A 22,470-nucleotide genomic window follows, 5' to 3' on the forward strand; every position below is an offset into this window, starting at 1 on the left:
TGTGCCCCCTGCCCCACACACAGGAACTGGGGCTGTTCCACACCGAGGGAAATGTCTGGCTGCTGGCTGCCAGCACTGCGAGCAGGGAACACCCAGCTCAGGGCAGGGATCAGATCCCTGAGCCCGTGGGCTGGTGCAGAGCGTGTGGGCAGCTCTGCAGACTGGTTCTGCCAAGGGGTGCTCCACAAACACCTGATTCTGCTTTTGATGGTGTGATCACTGCTGGTGTTTAATCAGGTAATGGATGGCTGTTGGTATTGGTTACATTCCGGAGTGATTCTATGCATGGAGAAAATCAAGTGTTTGTTATGGAGATAATCAAGTGGTTTTTCTGATGATACAGTTCCCTGGGCTGAGCAGCAGAGTTCTGGATGTGGAGGTACTCAGCAAGCAGATAATAGAGGGCTTGCTTGGCCTGTTACCTCAGGGCACCACGCAGCCCTTTTTCATCTCCAGTAATTCCCAGTTTCACTGGGATCAAAAGCCTTGGTGAGGGGAGTCTGCGAGGCACAAGTGGAGCTGGAACCAGGTGTCACCAGGCTGGGCACAGCATTTTAAACCCTTGTGCTATATATGGCCCTCGGTTATATTTCAGTGACAATATTAAACTTTAAAAAGATGAGTGGAAGGAAAGGAGACCTTCAAATTTAGTTACTGCCAGGAAATAATACTCAGCAGCACATAGCTGTCATCCTGCAGCAGACAGGGATTATCCATAAACCCTGTACCTCCAAAGTGAAGGAGAGTAATAAAGCCGACCCCAGGCGCACTTTGAACTTGGCTACCTCTGATTAATTAAGTTTTTCCTTCCCTGAGCCTGATTTAGTACTTATGCTCAGAACGAAGGATTTAAGTTAAGAAACTGTTGAGAAATTGAAGGACAGCTCTCATCCCCTCTTTCCCATCTCATCCCCTTCCCTATCACATGCACACACATGTGGGTAGCAAAGGGCTTGATGTGGCTGCTGAAAATCAGGCTCTGAGGGCATTCCTGTCCCAGAATTCTTGTCATTCCTCCTGCACTTGCGCCACTTTCGCTGTGGATTTTTATTCCTGCCAAGCTTGAAATGTCAGCGGGGCATGGCAAACATCGGCTAATTCTGGCTGCAGGTCTCAGGGCAGTGGAAGGTGTAACAGTGATCCTGCATTTATATGGAAAGTAGGAAGGTGTCTGTGCAGCTCTGGAGTATCCTCCTCTCATTCATTTAATGACAGAGCTTCCTGGGACATTAAAGATCTGTCTGTGGCGGGGCTGAGGCTCAGCACAGCCACACACTCCACGTTCAGAGAGCTCCTCTGCTCCCCACAGAAGCCTGTCACAGTATGGTTCACAATGAGAAGTGCAAATATGAGGCAGAATGGCCCAATTTTGTGTTTGCTTCTTTGGTACTTGGTGACCACATAGAATTCTTTTGGTTTAGAAGGAGTTGGTAGAACACGGCTGGGAATACGTGTGCTCCTACCAGCTGAATGGATCTTCCCATGTCCTGGGAAGTCAGTCAGCCCCTGCCTTCCTATGGAACTGCTGTGGCTGGTGCTGTATCCCTTAATTAGACTTCCTTAACTCACTTCTTTTGAAGGAGAAACAATTGTTTAGAGTAATGAGAGAGTCTGTTTTGATTGAAAGATGTACAATAATCTGCCCTGAATCTGCTCTGCTGCATTGTACCAAACTCACTTATTTTCTCTATATTTGTTCGTAGTCAAAGCATAAATAATTCAGCATTTTGTCTCTCCCTGTGAATGTGAGAAGCATGCTTGCTGATTCCAGATCAGATGGAGCAGTGATGTTTATTACTCTGATGTTGGGGAATGATTGTTGCATATTTAATATCACCATAAATAAAGTTCCTGTAGCTGTGTTCCCGCTCGTGGGATCGGCGTGAGGCTCTCTCCAAGCCCTCTGATCTGCAGCCCTCAGAGCTGTGCTGGGATGGAAGCAGAGGCTTTGCCTGCCCACTGTGACACAGGGCATGAGTGACAACTGCGTTTCCAGCGTGCCCAGCCTGGCTGGCATCCACCAGCCCACAGTTCTGCCAGCCCCACCTGCTCCAAAGTCATTTATCTCACCCAGAAATACTCAGAGACTTGCACCGTGTGACAAAGCAAATAGCAGAAGTAAAACAAACCTCATTAAAATAAAGTGGCTGGATGATAAGGGGAATGGTTAACATACCTTTAACAGCAGTATTTCTTTTCTTCATTTTGTCTCACTAATGCCTTTTAAAACTGCCTGAAAGTATTTTATAGTAATTACTAAAGGAACTGGAGGTTTTAGCAGTCTTGTAATGGGGAGCTGAACATCTCTGATTTTAGTGGCTTTTTTTCAAAGTGTGGGGAGGACACCAGGCAGTGAGTGAGGATCTGGGCCATGTCTATTGTTCCTATTTATAATTAAAATTCCATTCGAAGTGTGGCACAGGTATTGCAGCATCCTGCAGTCCTGGGCTGGGTGTTCTGCCATCCATAACAGCCTTGCAGGACTTTGTTCCAGCACCTTGCTGAACTCCAGCTGGTCACCCAGCAATATTTTCCATTTTCTCCTCTAAAATTCCCTCCATGGAGAGAAATTCTTGTACATTTTACCGGAGGCACTTGCCAGAATAAAGGGAGCGAGGCACTGCTTGGCAATGGTGAAAAGCAAGGGAGAGAGCGAGCTTTGTCCACGAGCCATTTGCAAGCCAAGGCTGTCCCGCTGGGTCACATTCCTGTTCTCTCAGCCTTGGCATGGATCACTTCTTTTTAATGGAGTCCAGTGTTCCCAGTGTTTCCAAACTTGTTTTAGTGTTTGCAGCAAGCTGGGATCATCTCTGAGAAACAGTTTGTGTGGATGTGATTGAGGGAGGGAACGTCACTGTGCTGGAAGCAGGGACCCTGCAGGGCACTCGGCCCTCTGAGAGCCAAGGGATGGACTTGGCTCTTCCTTGGAATGCTGAGGGCTCCGAGAGGACCCCTGCCAGTGTCACAAGGTGGACTGGGAGGGGACTGTCCCCACTGTCCCCATGTACCATGCTTGGGTCTGCACCACGGAGCCATGCCAGCGCCTGGAGCGCTGATGTGCTCCAGGAGCAGCCTCCTCTCCTCCCACAGTGCAGACAGTGCAGCAGCACCAAGTCTGCAATGGAAAACTTGCCCCTTGCCACCTGCTGGTGTGGTCACTGCCCCAACATGGCATCCTCAGGGTGACAGAGCCGTGCAGAGGGGACGATTCCCCCGTCCAGCCTTGGGAGCGGCTCCGCTGGAGCCGGCAGCGCTGGCCACTGTCAAACACATGTGGATCAGAACTGCTCCAAACCCTGTCTTTACTGGCACACAGCCATTCTGCTTGTTCAGTATTCTAAAAGCACAGTTAATAACTATTTTTGTCTCTATTCTCATTTCTCACGTACATATAAAGGCTCAGTTGATGTTTAGCTTGACAAGCCAGGCTGCAGTTTGGATGCCAAAAATCTCCAAACTGTCATGGAGGGAGACAAGGATAAAGGAAAAAACAACTTAGATAAAAGGGCTGTGGACTCAGAAATGCTGCATGTGGCACACTTCCCAATCCTCAGAGAGACTTATTAATTCACATTGTGGAAGTGTTTATGGTGCACAACTCAAGTGGCTTCCTGGCTCCACTTGGGATCTCACTGCATTTAGGAAGAAGTTGCTTTCACACTTCTACAGGCAAAGGAATTAAAAAGTTGTTTTGTTTCTTAAAGTGTATAAAGTAATAAAGTGTTTAAGGGATGGAATAAGGGAAGCCACATGTCAAAGGCAGGCCAAGACTGTATTCAGGAATTGCACATCAATCTAATGCAGGGAGGTTTTTATTGCCTTCTCCCAAACCACAATGTTCAGACTTGGGTATAATATTCAGTCCTTTGCTGCATCCTTGCAGCTCCCAGAACTGAAACTGATTTTTGCCCAGGGACTGGGCTAACACATTCCTTCAGCTCTAATCACTTAAAAAAAAAACAAAGCTAAGGAAAAAAAAAATCCATAAGCAAAAAATCTAAAGTTATTATCCCATCATTTGTAACATGGATGTGAGTGTTGTAGGCACTTAACAGACAAGGCACTTGGCAGCTTTTCCCAAATTCTCTGTATTCTGTGTGGCAGCTGCTAGTGCATCTGGGTTTTGCAAGAGCTGTAGGTTGGAGAGCACAGAGCATTTAACCCATCCCTCATCCCAGGGAAGATTCCTGCTCTGTCCTCACATCAGCCAGCCAGATCCTCATCACTTGTGCTTTTCTCAAGTGTCCAAAGAAGTGAAGAAATCATGGAACGTTTTTCTCACTTGGCAGTTGTTTTAATCTCTCAGCAGCGTCCCCTGTGCCAGGCCTGTCCCTGTTCCTGTGCCACCTCTGAGCCCAGCAGTCTGAGCTGTCGCCCTCGTGCCCTGTGAGTGAGACAGGAGTGGAGGTTGTGCAGTGACTCGGTGCCAGGCTGTGCTCGGTCCCTCCCAGAGCCAGCTCTGTCCCTGTAATCGCTGGTGACAGGCTGGTGTGTTCCTGGGGACAGCCAGGACAGGCTGGTGTGTTCCTGGGGACAGCCAGGACAGGCTGGTGCGTTCCTGGGGACAGCCAGGCCTGGCAGGGCAGGCACAGCTCAGGAGTCAATCACGGGCACGTGCCCGGCTCCAGGAGCCCATTCCCAGTCCCCTGTGTGGCTGTGGCTCTGTGTGTGTGTGGCTGGGCCTTGGAGCTGGCAGCCTTGGTCTGGGCTGGGGGATGGAGGCAGGGAGCTGCAGACACAGCGGGGCAGAGCAGGGACACCGGGCTGGTGACAGGAAATGCAGCTGTGTGCCTCAGGGCTTGAGACCAAATGGGCAGGGAAGGGCAGACCTGCTGCTTCTGGGGAGCACAACAGGAGTGGCACAGCTCTTGCTGAAATGAGCTCCCCTCTCACCTAAATTGTTTCAGAGCTTCAGCTGAATCCCTGGCGTTCAGCTGTGCCTGTGTCCTCCCAGATGAATCCTGCTCTGCTTCCCACCCTGTGACAGGGACATCAGGACATGGCTGAGGCTCCTGTCCTGGAGAGGACAGTACAATCCAGGGCCACACAGAATGTCTTTTTCAAACAGATCCAGTTGATTTATGGAGCTGTTTTAGGCTTTTAATGCTGCTGGTGCAGGATGGTGACATCAGAGGCTTGGGGCTGCTGTTAGTGATGGAGTAGGAAGCAGCTGGGGCTGCTCGGACCAGGATGGGCTTTGCTTTTTCTCTGTGTTTAGAGCACATTTGCTCTTTTGGAAACTCACCCGGTGCTTTCAGTTTTGATTCGCTGGAATGGAAGATAAAGGCAGCCAGGCCCTCTCCTGGAGCCAGGCAGGGACAGGAGGAGCAGCCCCTGTCACTAATGGGAGGTGAGCCACGCTCATCCCTGGCTCTGCGATGGGACATTCCCAGGCTGTGCCCACCCAGGCCAGCACTCCCTACTCCCCTCTCTGGCTTCCTTGCTGGCCACAGCACCTGGAAGCTCTGCACAGGCTCCAGCATGGAGCTGTACACGGGCTCCAGCCACGGTGTAAATCCAGGGCAGCCTCATCAGCTCGGGAGCAGATTGCAGTTTTGTTTCTGGGAACATACGCTGGCCCCGCGTACTCCCAGGGATTTGAGCTAAGCCTAGCATCTGTCAGGATAAGAACAAGTGGTTTAGTGCAGGGGCATAGCAGCAGTTCAGCGGATGGGCAACAGGGCAGAGGGGTTGTTGGTTCTTCCCACTTGGATGATGGTTTTATATTCCATCAGAGGAAGAGAAAATATTTGTGGAAATTGGTGTTTTGAAAAATTAAATACAAGAACAAAATCTAAACCAGATCCAAACATTTTGCTTTTTCTCAGAAGAAAGTAAAAGAAGAATTTTTGGGCTCTGCCCTGCAGATTTAACCCTGCAGAGTAGGGAACTGGAAAGCACTGCCAGTGGTGGTGAGTGCAAGAGGCAGAGCCAAGACTGGGAGCAAGGAATGAACCCCAGCAGAAAGGAAGGTGTCTGTGCAACTCTGTTTATTTTAACTCAATCTACTTTACATCAACACAGGCTCTTAGTGTGTCTGAGTAGTTTTAAATCTTCCTGTGATCAGTACAGGCTAATGGCCTAAAATGTAGGTTTAGACATTTAAGAATAGAAAAAAATTGTCGGTGAGACAGGCACAGGTTACCTCAGGGAGTTAATTGAGACCGGGCTGGGCTGTGCGGAGCTCTGTGGTGACCCTGAACACCCGTCACAAAGGAAAATCCTTCCAGGTTCTGTCTACAAAAATTCTGCACAACTGAGAGTGTAAAATAAAGTCATTTTTGCAATGATGATGAGCTGGGTTTAATTTGCTTAATAACTGAGGCAAGTTAATCCTGTTCAGGCAAGGATCAAACCAGTTTCAGTGCATGTGTCAGTGCTTTGCATGTGTCTAACTAGATTGATTTAAAATAGCTTGGCTAGAAAGTTGCTTCTACTGTACGGCTCCTGAACTGGGGCTCACACCTGCCCCTGCTCCTGCCTCTCTTCCCTTCTACAGTGAAGTTTTAGGTCAAGCTCCCCTCTGGCTCCCTTGTTTAGAAGAATGAGGGTGGAGATACTCATGGGGAGAACTCATTCAGGAATCTCCACGTCCCCTCCAGAAGACATGAAAAACGTAAAAAATGTTTCAGGTCAGGATGATTTACTGGGTCTGACTGCCTGGCATTTACAGGAATGGCTCTGCAGCTCCTTCTCCTTTTGCTGGCAGCCAGGCTCTGGGTCCCTTGCCCAGCATTTGTGCTGAGCTGTGGGCTGGGTGCTCCGGGCAGGAGCAGCAGGACCCCCTGGAAGCTCAGCAGAGCACAGTTCAGGTGGAGCCAACGGGGGGCTGCAGCTCCCCGGGCGAATTGTCAGCAGCAAAGCTGACACTGCTCATTGTCTTCTTTTAATTAATACATTTTTCAGCCAGGCTGAGAGACTCTGCTCTTCTGAGAGCCGATGTAGATCTGCAGAGCTTGTTGCCACCGTGGCTGGCTTGGTCCTGCAGGTAGCAGAGTGCACAGAGTGCACAGACATTGGCATTCCCAGACTCCCCATGGCCTCCCTTCCCTGGGGAGAGCAGTCATGGCTGTGTGCTGAAAGCCAAGCCACATCTCTCATCTCCAGTGGGATGGGCAGTGTTTCCATCTTGGAGAAGCCACATCCACCCTGGCTAACCCCAGCTGGCCCTTAGCAGACCCCAGCAGCTCTCACAGACTCCCTGATACCCCTGCCTGTGTCTGCAGTGGGGAAACTGAGGCACACAAAGACAGAGCAACCACACCAACCCTGTGTGAGAAAAGACAAAGCCTGGTTTTTTCAGACTCTACCTACTCCTGGTATCACACTGATATTCTGTCAGCTCTTGCTATACAGAGATTTATATGAAATCGTTTCTATTGCATTGAAGCAATTTTCAGAGATTAATTTTTGAGGGTATTAGCATTGATTCCTGAGCGCACGTGCTTCCTCCTCCTGCCAGTGGTCCATATCCAGGGAAAGCTGCATTGTCTGAGCTGGAGGATAGCTCACCTGCCCTAATTTATTGAAAAAATTAATTTTAGATTTAAAATGGGGTTTTCATTTATGAACCCCACTCAATCTGTTCTTCACTCCTGAGTCTTCACCCTGACCTTTCCCTTATCTGAAATCCTCTGGGCTGTACTCTGTGTTCATTAGTGAAACTTCCAGGAGGGAGCAGCAGGTGTGGGCTGTGGATAAGGACTGCACGCACGCTTGGCTCTGCGCTTATCCAGGTACCCCTGGCAGCTCCTGGCTGTAATTTAATTTAGGGCAGTGCCAGGATTTGGACTTTTTTAAGAGTTTTTCACAGTTTGTAAGTTTTAATAACAATTTTTACATCAGCTCTGGAAGTAGCAGCCCTTGGCATTGCATGGAGAATGCAGTAACAATACTTGCACTTAAAAAAATGAGCTGGAGAAGTGATGCAGTGCACCCCAGTACTGCCAAGTTTAATCCCTGCTCGTGGAGTCTGGAGTGGTCCAGGGGAGTCAGGATGGTCCAGTGAGGTCCCTGGGGCTGACCCGGGTTTGGTGCAGAGCTGTCCCTCACTCTGCTCTGGGGGGAACAAAGGGGTCATTCCCAGAAAAGGCCATAGAAGAAGAACCTCTAATCCCATCTGAAAAGAAGGTTCCCATGAGAATGATGTGCTTTTTATCCATCCCTAGAAGACACTAAAACCTATCTGGCTAAAAGGCAGATAGCAATTGGAAGAAATTAGCTTTATATCCTGGTGCCAGCTATGGATAAAAAACCACAAACAAACTTTAAAATGCTTTGAGCTTTTCTTCTTTTTTTCTTTAAGGGAAGTTAAGCAACAGCAAAAGAATATTTCCCCAACTTTATTCTGATTATAAATTTTGCATTCTTTGGATATTGCTTTTTAAGAACAGCATTTTGTTGAACATCATTCAGCCTCCAAAGTCAGCTCTTCCCTATTAAACTGATGCCATTATACAGGCCAGTATGGTTAGACAGAAGGACAAATCACAGGAATATGTAGTTTAGTTGCTAAAACACCTATTTGTGTTTGTCAGGCTCAAAGTCATTCGCCACTGGTACCTCTCTGTAGTTTCGATTTGAAATTCAAAACTTGACTCCTGCAAATGCCTTGGCTCAAATTGTTGTTGAATGTTAAGTGGTGTCTCTGAAGCGAGACTAATCACACAGAATGATATTGGATGTTTGCAGGAATGGGACCTCACAAAAAGGTTTAGAAAAATCTGCTGCTAATAACAATGTTCTGTTTTAAATAAAACCTGCAGAAAAGATGAGTGGCATCTCAGTAAAGACAGGTTTCCTGTGGATTGGGATTACATTCCTAGAGGAAAGTCTAATGCTTATCCAGGAGAGCAGAAAAGTGAAACTAATTATAAGCAGAAAGAGAAACTGGCCAGTCAGATGCACTGTCTGAGTGCTGTGAAAGTGGGATGGAGGCAGAGTGAAATATTCTTTCAGTATAAACACTATTGAAACAGTGTCCCATTTTTCAGGAGTGCTCGAGTCAACTCTACCCCATCACTGCAGCTCAGCTTTGGGGGTCAGTGCAGCAGGTGGAGAAGCAGCAATCAGTAACAGCTGTGCAATCCCATGTATTATAATGTTAATTGGGCTGGAATATGGGATTGTTCCAACTTTATAAAACAAGTGCATTTATGACATCAAAGGCTATTTAGTTTCACTGTAAATTTGGAGTAGATGTGGATAATCACAATCCCTTCCACTGCTAACTCCTTGAGGTTATTAGGAAATTGTTTGTTTCCCAGTGATAGACAGCGTGGTCATAAAGCACAAAGCACTGGCTTCACAGTCAATAAAAAGTGAGAGATATCTGGGTTTAATAGCTCTGAAAGGCAAACATGGCTGGAGTGTGGAAAGGCTGCTCCCCAGAGGGCTGGAGGCAAAGCTGTGACCATCCTCATCCTCCTCTGCCCAGCCAAGGAAAAAGAGTCAGCCAGGCCTGGCTGGGACCAGAGGAGAAAACATGACCCAAGAAAAGGGACTATAAATAATACAAATAATAACTGGGAATGGAAAACTTCCTCTAATAACCCATGGAAAAATACTCTTTACCTGCCCTGACTGGGCACAGTGGCTTTTCTTTCACAAATGCCATTTATTGAGCAGTGAGCAAGGTGGGTGGTGCTGGGATCCTGTCAGGACCAGGAGGTGTAAATGTGGAGAAGGGGTGGGGTGGAGGTCACACACAGTGCCTGGGGACAATGCCAGCACTGCAGGGGCAGTCACAGCTCTGGCTGTGCCATGCACCTCTGTATCACCTGCTGCATAGAGGGAACAGCTGTCTGCAGGGAAACGACACCTTGTGCGCACGAGGAGTGAGCTACGAGCTCGCTGGAAGGAAGCTGGATAAACCCTGGCTTGGACAAAATGAGCTGAGATGTTGATGTACAAGTTCTTCTTGGTGGCAGTAAATGCTCCCTGCAGCAGTATTTGAACACTGAGTCAGTGGAATGTGGTGGCTCCTTCACTGCCTGGCACTCCCTGGGGACAGGGACAGAGCAGTCCCCAAGGTCCTGGTCTGCGGAGTTTTAGTTTCTTTCTGTATCTCCTGAGCCACACAGGTGTTCAGTCCAGAGACCACGGAGAGGGAGAGGGCAAGGAATGGCCTGTGCATTCCAGATCTGTGTCCCAACATGGTTGTGTGTTTAAGACACCAGCCCAACCCCAGAGTGATCAGTGGGACAGGGGCACAGTGACACTCCCCATGTCACTTTGGGAAAACACAGTTGTCATTTGCTGAGGTGAACGTGGAGAATCAATGTGCAGCACGATAGGCCCACAGGCTACAAGGTCAAACATTACCTCATCCCCTGATGCCTGGCTCACTTCCCAGTCCTGCACAGACCAACCATCTGGAATTTCAGGTTTGGGACAGGGGGAATTCAACTGGGCAGTTCCCAGCAGACAGAGCTCTCGCTGGGTCCTGCTGGTCTTTGCTGTCATGTGGAAGCTGTAGCAGAGCTGTGCTGGGTCCTTATGTCAGCTGGAGCTGCCACAGTTCCCAGCAGAGCCAGTGCAGGCTTGGTGGGTTCAGTACTTCCTTCCAGAGCGTCCCAATAAAGTGTCTGAATGTGCAACAGAGACTGTTCAGTGCTGGGCTGCTGAGAGAACCTGAATTCTCCCTCTCCCACTGCCTTGGGTCTGCTCCGCTCTCCACCCACTGCAGGTGCGAAGGCTCGTTCCAAAGTTCAGGTTCTGCGTTCTCGTGCCTTGCCAGGAAGATAAAAGGGTTGGTAAAACTGTAACTTGACCTTAGCATTTCGCAGCAGACGCAGAGATAAGCTGCTGAAGGAAACACGGAGAGCAAAACACGGATGGCTCTGGGGAAGGGGACCCCACGAGGCAGGAGCTCCGTGTGAGGAGCCCGAGTGGGACTGGGGGCAGCCTGGCTGGCAGGCGGGCATGGCCCTGCATTGCTGACTGGCACCGAGGCTGCCGGGCACCGTAGTTCTGCTCTGCCACACAAAGGAGCCCCGTGCTGCTGCTGCTGCTGGTTTGAGAAGGAGAAGATTGACTGAAGCTGCCTGTTGTTATTTTTGGCTACTCCAGCAATGTATCAAAAACCTGATGCTGGGTTGATGCTGGTGCCCTACTTTATAGAAGCCCTGAAAAGCAGATCAAGGACAGCGAGCTTGTCTCTCTGCATGGCATCTGCCAGAAAAGGGTGAGAAAACTTCAAACTGCTGGTGGGGGGAAGGGGGGAGGCAAAAATGAGGCAAAATGTGCTAAATCCAGAGCGCTGTTTGCAGACTTCAAGGGAACGGGGGTCTGCATGTCCTCCACTAAGGAGGGGAAGGTGGGACAGGCAGAGACTGGGGTGTTCTGCTGCCAGCGTGGCTGATGAGCTGGTGCCGTTGTCCCTGGCGCACACTGGGGACCAGTTTGCTCTGGAAGGAAGAAGGGACCCCAGTGGCCTTAGGTGACTGCGCTCCTTGTTAGCCAAGCCCAGTAATAATGCTGCTTCATGTTTTCTGGATCCTTTGGCAGTGAGAGGGTCATGGCCACCTCTCTGGCTGAGGACGAGAGGCTCGTAGGGGAGGCTGTGCAGAGAGTTAGTGTTGGAACTGGGCAGAGAACCTGCGAATTTTGATTCATTTGTCAGTGCCGTGCATGGTGACACTGGCCGGAGGAATGGTCTGTCTGGGAATCCGGCTTGTGTGTCCCAGGAGGAGGCGAGACTTGTGCCTGCTGCCTCGGGCAGGACCTGCTCCTGTGACCTCCTACCCTGAGACCTGCTTCCCTCTCCTGTGCTCTGGAGGAACCTCGAGTATTCCTGTCACCTGGGGATGTTTATCGCTGTTGGCGTTTGCCCCTCCAAAGCTGACCAGCGTTTGCAGCCCAGGTGTCGGCTTTCTCCGCTGATCCGGAGCTAACTCGCACGAGCTGCAGGATTTGTGCTTTGCTGCAGACATGGACAGTAGCCTTTGAAAAGTGGAAGAGGAAGCAGCCATCAGTAAGAGGCAGGGGACAGTGCCATGTGGTGGTTTTTCATTTACTAGATAGTCCTACTTTGTTCTTGATGAGTAATGGAGGCATTTGAATACGCCAGGATGACAGCAGCAGTCTGGCTCTGGGAACGTGTCGGCGTGGGCTGGCTGAGGATGGTGGCAGTCGGGACAGTGGGACCATGCCGCGCAGCCTTTCCGTCTCCTCTCCGCTGCCTCACATCTGCTTTGCCGCTCACCTGCTGCCCCGGGCCCCGCGTTCCGTGAGGCCGCCCGGGCCTGAGCCCCGCGCCCCCGGACCCCGCCGGGGAGCCCGGCCCGGAGCCCCCGGTGAACTCCGCGCCGATGCGGGCGCGCTCCGTGCGGGGTGCGGACCATGGCTCACGCAGGGGCCGCCGGCTGCTGCTGCAGGCGCTACTCCCTGCTGTGGATCGCGCTGCTGCAAAGGTCAGTGACTCGGCTCTCCGAAACGGGAAAGGAATGCGGTGCGCGGCCGAGGGCAGGGACAGGCGGGCGGGCGGCGCCGTCCCTCCCCTCCCGGTGCCGGGCCGGGGGACGCGGCGGGGCCAGCGGTGCCGGGGGCAGCCGCCGCACGACTCGGGCTCCCGGAGAGCCGCGCTGTACCCCTGTTTATCACAACAGAATGAGGGCGACGGGCGGAGAGGCGGCATGAGGCGAGGGGTGAGAGGCTCGGGAACAGCGGGGGACGGCGCTTCTGGACGGCGGCGGGAGGCGAGGGGGTACTCGGTGCTCCGGGCCGCGGCGGAGAGCGAAACGCACCCGCTGCCCCCCAAAGCCAGCCCGCGCTCCGGGGGCGGCGGGCCCGGGGCGCTCTGCCCAGCTACAGCGCAGCCAATGGGCCGCGGCGGGGCGGAGCGGCGGCGGGGCCGGCCCGGGGCGGGGGCCGGGGGCGGCGGGGCCGGGGGTCCCCGCCCGCGGTGGCGGCGGCGGGAGCGCGGCATGGCCCAGCCCGAGCGGGGCGGCGGCGCGGTGGCGGCGCGGCGGGGGCCGGGCCCTGCGGGTGAGTGCGGGGCTGCGCGGCCGTGCCCGGGGTGCGCGGGCAGCGCCAGCTCCGCGCCCGGTTCCGCGCCCCGACCGGCGGGTCCCGCACAGCGCCCGGAGCGGCGGGGCCGGGGGCCGGGGCGGGCCGGGGGCGGCGGGCGCGCAGCGGGGCCGGGGCGCGGAGGCCGCCGCGCTGGAGGGACCGGCGCTGACAGCCGCTCCCGCCCGGCCCGGCCCGGGCCGGGGATGTGCGGCCGCGCTCCGTCTCTCGTTCCGTGCGTTCGCGGTTTGTTTCCATCCTGGGCGGCGTTTCATCATCCGCGCCCGGGCTCGGCAGCCGCGCTGTGGAGATGGGCCTTGCGGCTCCATTTCCGTGTGGTTGGTCCAGGAGGACACATCCTGCCTCGCCTTTGCCGCCTTGTCCAGATTCCGCTCCAGACTGATGTTACGCAAAATTTAGGTGGTAAAAATCAAACCCCTTATCCCCACCCTGCTCCCCCCGTGGAAGGTGGTGATTCTGGGGTGCAGCTGGGAGCACCCCGGGAGTTCTGCCGTGAGTGCTGGCAGGGAGCACGGGGCTCTGGCTCGGTCCCTGCGTCCCGGTTTTGCTTCTGGTGCCATGGACGTGCCCCTGGTGTTTGTTGGGGCCCTACGGTCCCTGCTCGCTCCAGAGGCCGGTGCTGTTGGAATGTCTTGTTCCAGGGCTGTGCTGTGACTCGGGCTCCAGACTGGAGTGGTGGATCTGTTACTGCTGTTTGTGTATGATGTCCCCAGATCTGACACTATTTAGGCTGGTTTAGGCTGATGTGATAAAAGTGGTTTTTAATATAAGTGTTGATTTCTTTTGAAACTATCATGTTGATGTCATTCTGCTTATGGGAAAGAGGCTCCTTGGAAATATTTTTGATGATTGGAATTCAGGTCACCTTTTGCATCCTGCTCCTGATGCCCTCTCCTCTTGCACATCATAAATGCCATCGGTGTCCTTGCTGGCTGTCCTGTGCTGGGCTTGCAGGCTGCCCCAACAAACTTTGCAGTGGCACGTTGTTAAACAAATACCCATGCTCAGGTGAATGTCACAGGTTAAAATCATCCTTCAGGTTTGCTCTGGCAAAAACAACGTTTGGAATCTGGTATGAGCTGACAGAGTCCTTTTGAATGTAATTAATCCTGCTGCCAGTTGAAACTGAGAACAGTCTGAAAACAAGGGCAGGCATTAATAAGTTTAATTACATGTCCTTTGTGTTGCTCAGGGAAGGTGTTGCATTAGTGAGGGCAACCTGTAACGCCAGGTTCCCATCCTGAGTATGCTGAGCAGTGTTTCCCAGGCAGAGATCAGCAGCTGGGGTTCTGGGAACGGCAGGAGAAAGTTGAGGGCAGCAGAACATGGAGAAGGGTGTGCTGCTGCATGCTGAGACTTCATCCCCACGTCCTCTTCTGCAGGAAAAAAAAATCATTCTTCATCTTCTGGAAGCCTGCTAGTTCTCTTGTGTGCTCTTGGGGGTGGTTATTCCCATAACATCGCTTTCATATTTATTTGTTACATTGAAGCAGGATGAGGCGCAGGGGAGGAAGGGATGAGAACTCCCAGCGGTGGTGGGAGGTCAGTGGGAAGCTGGCCCCGGCGGGGGGGTCACACTGGCGTTGCTGAACCCTGGGGAGAGCTGCTGTGGAGGAGAGTGGGAAGCAAATCAGAGCAGTCTGGGCCATGCAGAGCATAGTCCCAGAGTGAGCCGGCAGCAGTGAGGCTCAGGAGGGGCAGTGGCACAGGGCAGAGCTCCCGGGTGGAGCTGGCAGAGCATGGTGGGTGATTTACTCCCATCTGCGACTGCTAAAATCCTTCTCCCATCTGATGTTGCAAATCAATTTACTGGAGTTGTGCACTTTGTTCTCAGTCATAACAAACCCCTAATCCCTGGGCTGGAGACAGATTTAGATTCTGTCTGTGCTGCGTGTGGATCTGCCGGGCTGTTCTGCTGCGCTTGGGCACAGAGGGACCCCTGCAGCGGGCGAGTGCAGGGGAGGGGGTCAGGGCTGCCCTAGAGAGCCTGCACCCAGCTGGGCACACAAAAGAACTGTCAGCCTCAAAAAGCTGCACACAGGGAATCTTTGCTGGCTGGGAGAAGTGTCACAGAGTCAAACGTAATTTGGGAGATCAAATCCTTCTGACACTGGGGAAGCGTGCACACTGCCAGCTCTGCAGCTGGTGCCAATGGGACTTCTTCAGCTTAGGGCCTGGACTTCCTTCAGAATTCCCAGTCTGCTCATGTTCTCAGAGCAGAAGAATAGGAGATTTAAGGAACGCTCTTCATTCCCCTTGCCCCCCCCCCCTTTGTGTTAAGTTTTGTGTCTGCTCCATCTCTCTGCAGCCACCCACCAGGTTCTCTGTTTGTTTCTGTCTCTCAGAAATAATCAGGAACGTTTTCATCATAAAACCACAGGAGCAGCAGCTGGGTGGTTTCAGGCAGGTGAGGCTCTGAAATGAGGACTGACAGAGTTGCCTCTTTGCAGCAGTGTTTGCTGCCTCCATTGCTCAAAAGCCAACCCTGGAGTTGGGTGAGGAGAGGATGGATTGCCTCTCCATCCTTGTTTTTGCAAGTCTTCCCTGCAGTCCACATGGTCCCGGTTGGATTTGGTGACACTCAAGTGGCAGTGGAGGGTGCAGGCAGAGGGGATACATCCCTTCACATGGTAATGTTTTATGACTTTTATTATTTAGCACAACAATCCTCTCTGATTGCTCTCGGGCAGCAGAGCTCTTTCTTTAATAACCAGAGACTGGCTGCTGCTCCGCAGGACTCGCCAGGTCAGTGCCGGTAGCAGTAATGTTATTTCTCTTTAGAACTAATGTGGTCTTTTATGAGATTTTTTCCTTCCCTCTTCATTTCAACTGAACTTTAGGCAAGTAAAAAGGGATTTTAAAAAGGCCCTTGGCAAAAAGAACTGAATGTGCTGTTTGGAAAGAGGGTTCCTGTTGTGAGATGGCTCTGGGCAGCTGGCCATTGCCAGCATATTAAAACAAAGGTGTAGGATTGGAATTGGATCAGCTGACGTAAACTAGGACAGGACCTGGAGTACACAGTGAGTTATTGGAGCAGGAGATAGGACAGCCCCACAGGCAGCATCTGCACAGTGGTGGTAGGGGGATGGATGTGAACAAAGTACCTCTGTCATCCTGGAAGTGTGTGTTCACTGTCAGCAGATGGTGTTCCAGGTGCATTTGCCTTTTTGGGGGGGCTGATGGCCAGCACAGGTTTGCAGGGACTCAGGTGTCCCTCTCGCTGTGGGTGCTGCTCTCAGGCTCAGGAGAGCAGCTTGTGGCCTTTCTCTTACTGCTGGTACGAGGGGAAATCTGTGGGAGCAGCGATGGGGACTGGCACATGTTTTCCAGTTAATGGGCTCCTGCCACAATGCCATGTCACCAAGGGACACGAGTGCTCTCTGCCCTGGAACAGGGATTAAAGTGAAACGACCATGTGCCCTGTGAAGGCAGGGGGTGGAACAGAGATGGGACAGAGCCTGGGAGGGGGGCTCTGCTCATCCTGCCCTGCCAGGACTGCTCTGGCAGAGAGATCCTCATCCCTGCTGCTGAGATTTCCAACAGCTCTAATTAATGACATCTCCCCACTTAGGCCTTAGTACACAGACAGATGCTGGCTTTTCAGGGCTGGTTTGAGACCTGCAGCACTCCCCCTGCACAGAGCAGCGTCTGGTGAGAAACGTGTCTGCTGCTGACCTGGGCTGGATCCCAGCGGCCAGGAGGGAGGGAGAAACATCGTGGGAGCGGGTCCTGCTGAGGCAAGGACCTGACAAATCACTCCCTGAAAAAGTCCCCTTCATTTTAGGATTCCCAGAGGCATTCGGCAGAATGTGGAGGGATATAAACACATTTGCTAAATCTAGTGAGAGTGTAGTGGGTCCTGAGAAACTCTCCCTTGGTAATCCTTCAAATAGCACATCTGCACTCCCACCCGGGGCCATCCAGCTGCAGTAATTTTAAATGAAAAGTAGACTTGTTTTAATTTTTTACAAAAATTCTTGGGCCAGCATGAGGCGATGCAACTCAGTGATGTACTGAGTTGTGGTTTATTTTATCAGTATTTATATTTGTACACAAGAATGCAAGTCTCAACTTGATTATTTTACCTTTTCTAATTTCATCTGTAAAATACAGAAATAAGATTTACCAGAAGTGCCTTGATTCTGGGCTTATCTGGGCTGGGTGAGAAGTCTGTACTGCCAGTTCTTGAGCTCCTAGATATTAGTTCTGCACTCAGCATCCAGAGGTAACTTGATCTGTCTGCCTCTATTACAGTTCATTTACAGTATCATTCAGAGGAAAAGCATAGGGACCCTCTTCTCTGAAGATAGTGTAAAATTGCCACAAAGTACTGGGAAATGACTCTGCAGGGTTCCTAAAGATCAATTTACTCACCACAGAGATGTGGGGTGAGTGGGCAGCTGAGGGAATGGCTGATGGCACCGAGAGCCTTCGGGCTTCTGATCCGGCACAGGACCGTGCCAACCCCAGCAGGGCTTTCAGCACTGGGGGCTGCAGGTTGTCCCCTCAGAAAGCCTGTGCTGGTGGCTGTTGTGCAGATGTTTTGGTGTCACCACAGCTGGTCCTGGCTGGTGCCCTGGGGGGTGCAGGGAGCACCTTGGGTGTCCCAGAGCCCTCGGGCAGCGTGTCCCCAGGCTGGGTGTCCCTGGGGAGGAGGTGGCCCTGGCACTCAGAGCTGTCCATGGAGCAGCTCAGGCAGGGAGCAGCCACAGGCTGTTCCGTTATCACCTGGGGCTTCTTGCATGGCCTGAATCTTAATGGTAAATCTAGAGAAGCACCTGTTTATCTGCTGCTGCCATTCATCTGAGAATCTCCTTGGGCTGTTTTCTGGATCCAGCCTGGTGTGTGATTCACTGGAAGCAATGAATTTTGCATGCACTGTTGACATTTCTCTCTGTTTTGGTCAGCTTCATTCTGGAGAGCAACAAAACCCAACAGACAGAGCAAGCTGGGAGTATACTGGGAGCATTGTTGTTTGACTCATGAAAGACCATGCTGAGAATATCACAAACTCCTCTTATTGCTGTCCTTCTGTGCCTTTGGAGAAGGCATCCCAGCCCTTTTGTAGCAGGGACACTTGGTGTCTTTGGGAGCTCCCAAGTGCTTGCCAGAGGTTTTAAAGGTCAGAGTTACCGGGATCGGAGCTCTGGCGTAGCAACATCTGACGTGGTGCAGGCTCTGGAGAAGGCAGCTGCTCCCTTTGCACTCAAGTTATTTTTTCCCTTGCCACTTCATGGGTTTGCTGTGTTTTCCTGGGAGTACTTAACTATCTTTCTTTATTTTTTTTCTTCCCCTTGAGCTCTCTGGTCTTGCTTTAAGAGTTACAGCACCATTGATTGTATTGGCTGTCTCAAACATGGTGCTCTGCTCACTCTCTGTGGGCTCCCCGCTGCTAAATGCTGCCAGTGGGACTCCAGAGCATTTAGATCAATCAATAGGGCTATCACAGCCTTATTTTCCACACTGTCCCCGTCCCAGGGATGTGTGTGACAATGAGAGAGAGCTCACGAGCCTAAGGGTTGTTGGTGACAGAGTGCACATCCAGATGTGGGTGTTTTGGTGAGGTTCTGGCACCAACAGAGCTCTGCACCAGGGGCTGTCGACCTCGTGGTGCTGCTGAGAGAGCAGCAGGTGCTGCAGCCAGCTGGCCTCCAGTGCACCCACACTGCTCCACCCCACACCTGGGAAGCCTCATTTAGGAGCACCCCACACCTGGGAAGTCTCCCTCAGCAGGTGTGGTGGCTATTTAGAGTTTGATTGAGTTGTTCAGAGACCCCACATTGTGCAAACCTCTAAAGAATTGACTCCTGACTGCATTGGAGTTGGGAAAAACTGTTTTACAGCTCCTACTGCCTGTTACAGAGCCTTTAGATTAGAAATTACAAATGGCACAGGGTAGCAGGCCTTGTTCTTCAGGGCCCTCAGTTATTTCATGGCAGAACATTCCCAGGAATATTGTGCAGTTGTTGCTAACAGATGTTGCTGACAGGTTTCTCTGGGAAGGAGAGCATCCACTGACACGTGCCGTTGTTCCTCCAGATCCCATCTAATGCCGAGGCTGAAAGAGTCGCGCTCCCACGAGTCCCTGCTCAGTCCCAGTAGTGCTGTTGAGGCTCTGGATCTCAGTATGGAGGAGGAAGTGGTCATCAAGCCAGTCCACAGTAGCATCCTGGGACAAGACTACTGCTTTGAGGTAAGGAGCCGTGCTGGGGCTGTTCCTGGGGAGCCAGGTGTGGGCTGGCATCTGGGGCCTGGCTGTTCCCAAACATTGCTGCTCAGAATTGCTGCACAGAGACCATTTCATAGGCAGAAAATTGCTCCCATCTTTCCAAGGAGGATCATATCCGCACAATCAGAGCAATGAGCTCCTTGTAAAGCAGAGCTGCTGGCACAGGTGCTGCACTGCTTCGGGCTGTGTATCAGCAGAGCAGGAATTTGTTTATGCCCCTACAGTTTATGTTCATACAGATATTGGGAAGTGCTAATCCCTACTCAGTGTTCCCAGAGACATTACATGTGGTCACAGAGCCAGCCTGCTGCTGTCAGTGGGAGTGTGGAGGACTTTGTCTAGAATACTGAAGTTTCCCTTGTTTGGGTAAATAGAAAAATCTGTGAGCATTTCAGATTCCTTTGACATCTGTTATAGCATGTGGTAAGGTCTGTGCTAGCAGGAGGGAGTAGGACACGTACAGCCCAGGCTGTAGCTGGGTAATTCAGTACAGGATATCTTGGGAATCATTTGTCCTGAATTGTGGATGGCAAAGTATTATTGCTTATGGCAGTGGCTGGGTACAGAACTGGGAAATGGTTTTCTTACAGTAATAAGGCACTGGATATTTGTGTTTCTGTGAAGAGCAGGTAACACTTGTTTGTGCTTCGACACAGGGAAGCTGATAAATGGGGTAGCTGTGTTTGGATTGTGCTGTAGGGGTGATGGGGCTGCAGGCTGTCCTTGGATGGGCAGTGCTGGATGAGAACACATGTCAGTGTTCAAGAGGAGTCAGACTGGAAAGATAAAGATATTTTTCTTTACTGAAATCAGCACATTTTGAAATAAGTGAGTTAAAAGATCTATTTCTTAAAATATAAGTGGGTAACATGAAAACAGTCTTGCAAAAAAATAGCCTCAGACAAACTCTGTAGTTGGCTGAAGTATAAATTTTGCATTGCTTTTCATTCTTCGTGGAATTGAGCAAGTGCAATGGGTCAGGAGGGGAACAGTTTTGTAAATTATGTTTCCTCTATTACATTCCACTCAAGAAAGATAAAATGAAGCTAGATGGAAAATAGATGTGACATCCGTAATATAAGAGTTGTTTACCAATTCTGTTCAGCCCACAAGAGGAGAGAAAACGATAAGAACAGAGCTTGTACAAAGTTGAGTGAGAGGGAAGTAATACAAGTCATGCACTTGGAAGGAGGAAGAAAATTTTGGGGTTGAGTTGGATAAAGAGAAGTCACAATATAAAAAAAGAATGTGTTAATTGCTGTTCTGCAAACCCTGCAGAGGAGAGGAAGAATGCCAGGAAACAACAGGGACATTGATTTGTCACTGGTGGCTGCTCACCAACAAGCTCCAGCAGGAGGGACCGAGGTGAGAGCTAAGTGGCACTTTGTGTCAATGCCTTGGTCTCGTGTCTCCTGAGAGCCTCTGGAAGCTGGGAGTGAGGTCAGCACTGGAATGAGTTTGCAGATCTCCTGGGATCTCAGCTGGGGGCCAGGCAGTGACTACAGCCCATAGCGCTCGGGTACCACTGAGGGAGGGACACCAAGGAGCTCAGGGGATGTGAGGAGGCCCTGCCGGGATCACAGGGATGAGGGGAGCTGAGGTCTTTTCTGTGCAGTAGATGGGGAAGGTGCTGCAGTTGGTGGTGGTGCCTCATCCCTGCCCCTTGAGGCTGTTGTGGAGCTGCTCCCTCGGGAGATGTGCTGGGAACAGGCAGGGCTGGTGTCTCCAGCTGGGAAGTGAAGCTCTTGCTGGGCAGTGCCAGCCTTGCTCAGTCCTTCACCTTCTGCTGGCCCTGGGGTGGCCGGGCAGGGACAGTGCCTGGGAGCTGTTCCCATCCCCAGCTGGCCTGGGGCCATCAGTGCTCACCTGACACAGCTCCTGCCCCAGCAGCCTCGGGGAACGGGCCAGGAGGATCTGACACGGCTGCAGATGGAGCAGAGCGGGTTCCAGAGGAACTGGCAGCACACCCAGACAGAGACAAAAGCGAGAGGTGCCAGAGCCATCTGCAGTGGAAAACAACCAAGTGGCTCCTTGGGAGGCAGCTGGTGGATGAAGGTGCAGGGAATTGTTCCTCCCTTCTGTCCCCACCATCCTGCATTAAGACGTGCTCGGCCCTGCTCCCCTCAGCTCTGCCAGGGAGCACAGTCAGCACCAGAGCAGGGCTTTTCCACAGGCTGCATTTGGCTTTTCTACTTACTTAGTTTTGTGAAACTTGCTTTTTTTCTCACTTGCTGAGTACTTGGCAGTCGGTATTTACTTGTTTCCTTCATTGATTTTTTTTTTTTTTAAATTACTCAGCATCATCTTCTTTCTCCTTGCAAGACTCCTCAGTCAGCAAATCATCCCCTGCCGCTGCACGTGCTGCGTGTGCTAAATACACAGTGGGCATCTCAGCCAGTACCAGAGGCTCGGGGCCCAGGCTCCCAGAGCCTGTTCCTGGCTCTGGTTTTCGGGGGTCCTGGGCCAGGCAGGGCCATTAGGGCTGAGGGGCTCTCTTAGGTCTTGGCAGACCAAAGCCTTGTCCCCTTGCACAGTCGTGCATGAACCGTCCCAGGACACAGCTGAGGGAAAGACAAACTGTGGTTGCTCCAATACAGCTGAGCCTGTTGCCTCATCCTGGCCTTGCCTCAGCAAGGGAGAATTTAGTGGAGCTAAATTTAGCAGCACTAAATTTGATGCAGCTGTGCAAACGTTGGCCATTGCTCGCGTGGCCCTTCGGATGCCTGGAGCAGCTGCAGGGCCAGGGGTGCAGCTGAGCCCTGCCTGAGCCTTGGAAAATCCTCTGGACAGGGAGTGAAGCACCCTCAGTGCTCAGTTAGCATCCCCTGGTACTCCATGCATGGGCCTTCAAGTGAAGCCACCTTGCACCCCAGGACTGTCTTAAAAAGACAAGATTTCATCTGGACAGATTGTCCATCCAAGGACTGGGGATAATGAATACGAAAAGTAACATTTCAGGAATTAATGAGTTTTATTAATTGAGTTTGTCCTGTACATTAACAGCATTCCAGCATATCCAAAATCTTGATGAGACCAGAATACACTCTTTATAAAGTTAATTAATATCTCATAAAGATCATTAATGCCATATGATATTTAAGTCAGAACTCAAAGCTGGGATCTGATTGCAAATCTGGGGGAAATTACATTTTTGGTCACACATGGTAGATGTGATCTTCAGCTCCCATCAGACCAAGACACACTTCATATCG

General features: G+C 51.5%; 1 protein-coding gene across 8 annotated transcripts in view; it reads left to right on the forward strand.

The window, feature by feature from the left end:
* Nucleotides 1–22,470, forward strand: part of DAB2IP (DAB2 interacting protein) — a 125,220-nt gene that overhangs the window by 67,381 nt on the left and 35,369 nt on the right. For 6 of the 8 annotated variants that reach the window (XM_084219813.1, XM_084219817.1, XM_084219811.1 and 3 more), the window contains one exon: nt 19,069–19,222. In XM_084219813.1, the coding sequence (XP_084075939.1) occupies nt 19,069–19,222 (154 nt within the window). Of the gene's footprint in view, nt 1–12,501; nt 12,648–12,872; nt 12,988–19,068; nt 19,223–22,470 lie in introns of those variants that run through there. The other 2 variants (XM_084219814.1, XM_084219815.1) reach the window with 2 other exon arrangements.

This window comes from Fringilla coelebs, assembly GCF_963513975.1.
Source record: "Fringilla coelebs genome assembly, chromosome: 21".
Lineage (NCBI taxonomy): Eukaryota > Metazoa > Chordata > Aves > Passeriformes > Fringillidae > Fringilla > Fringilla coelebs.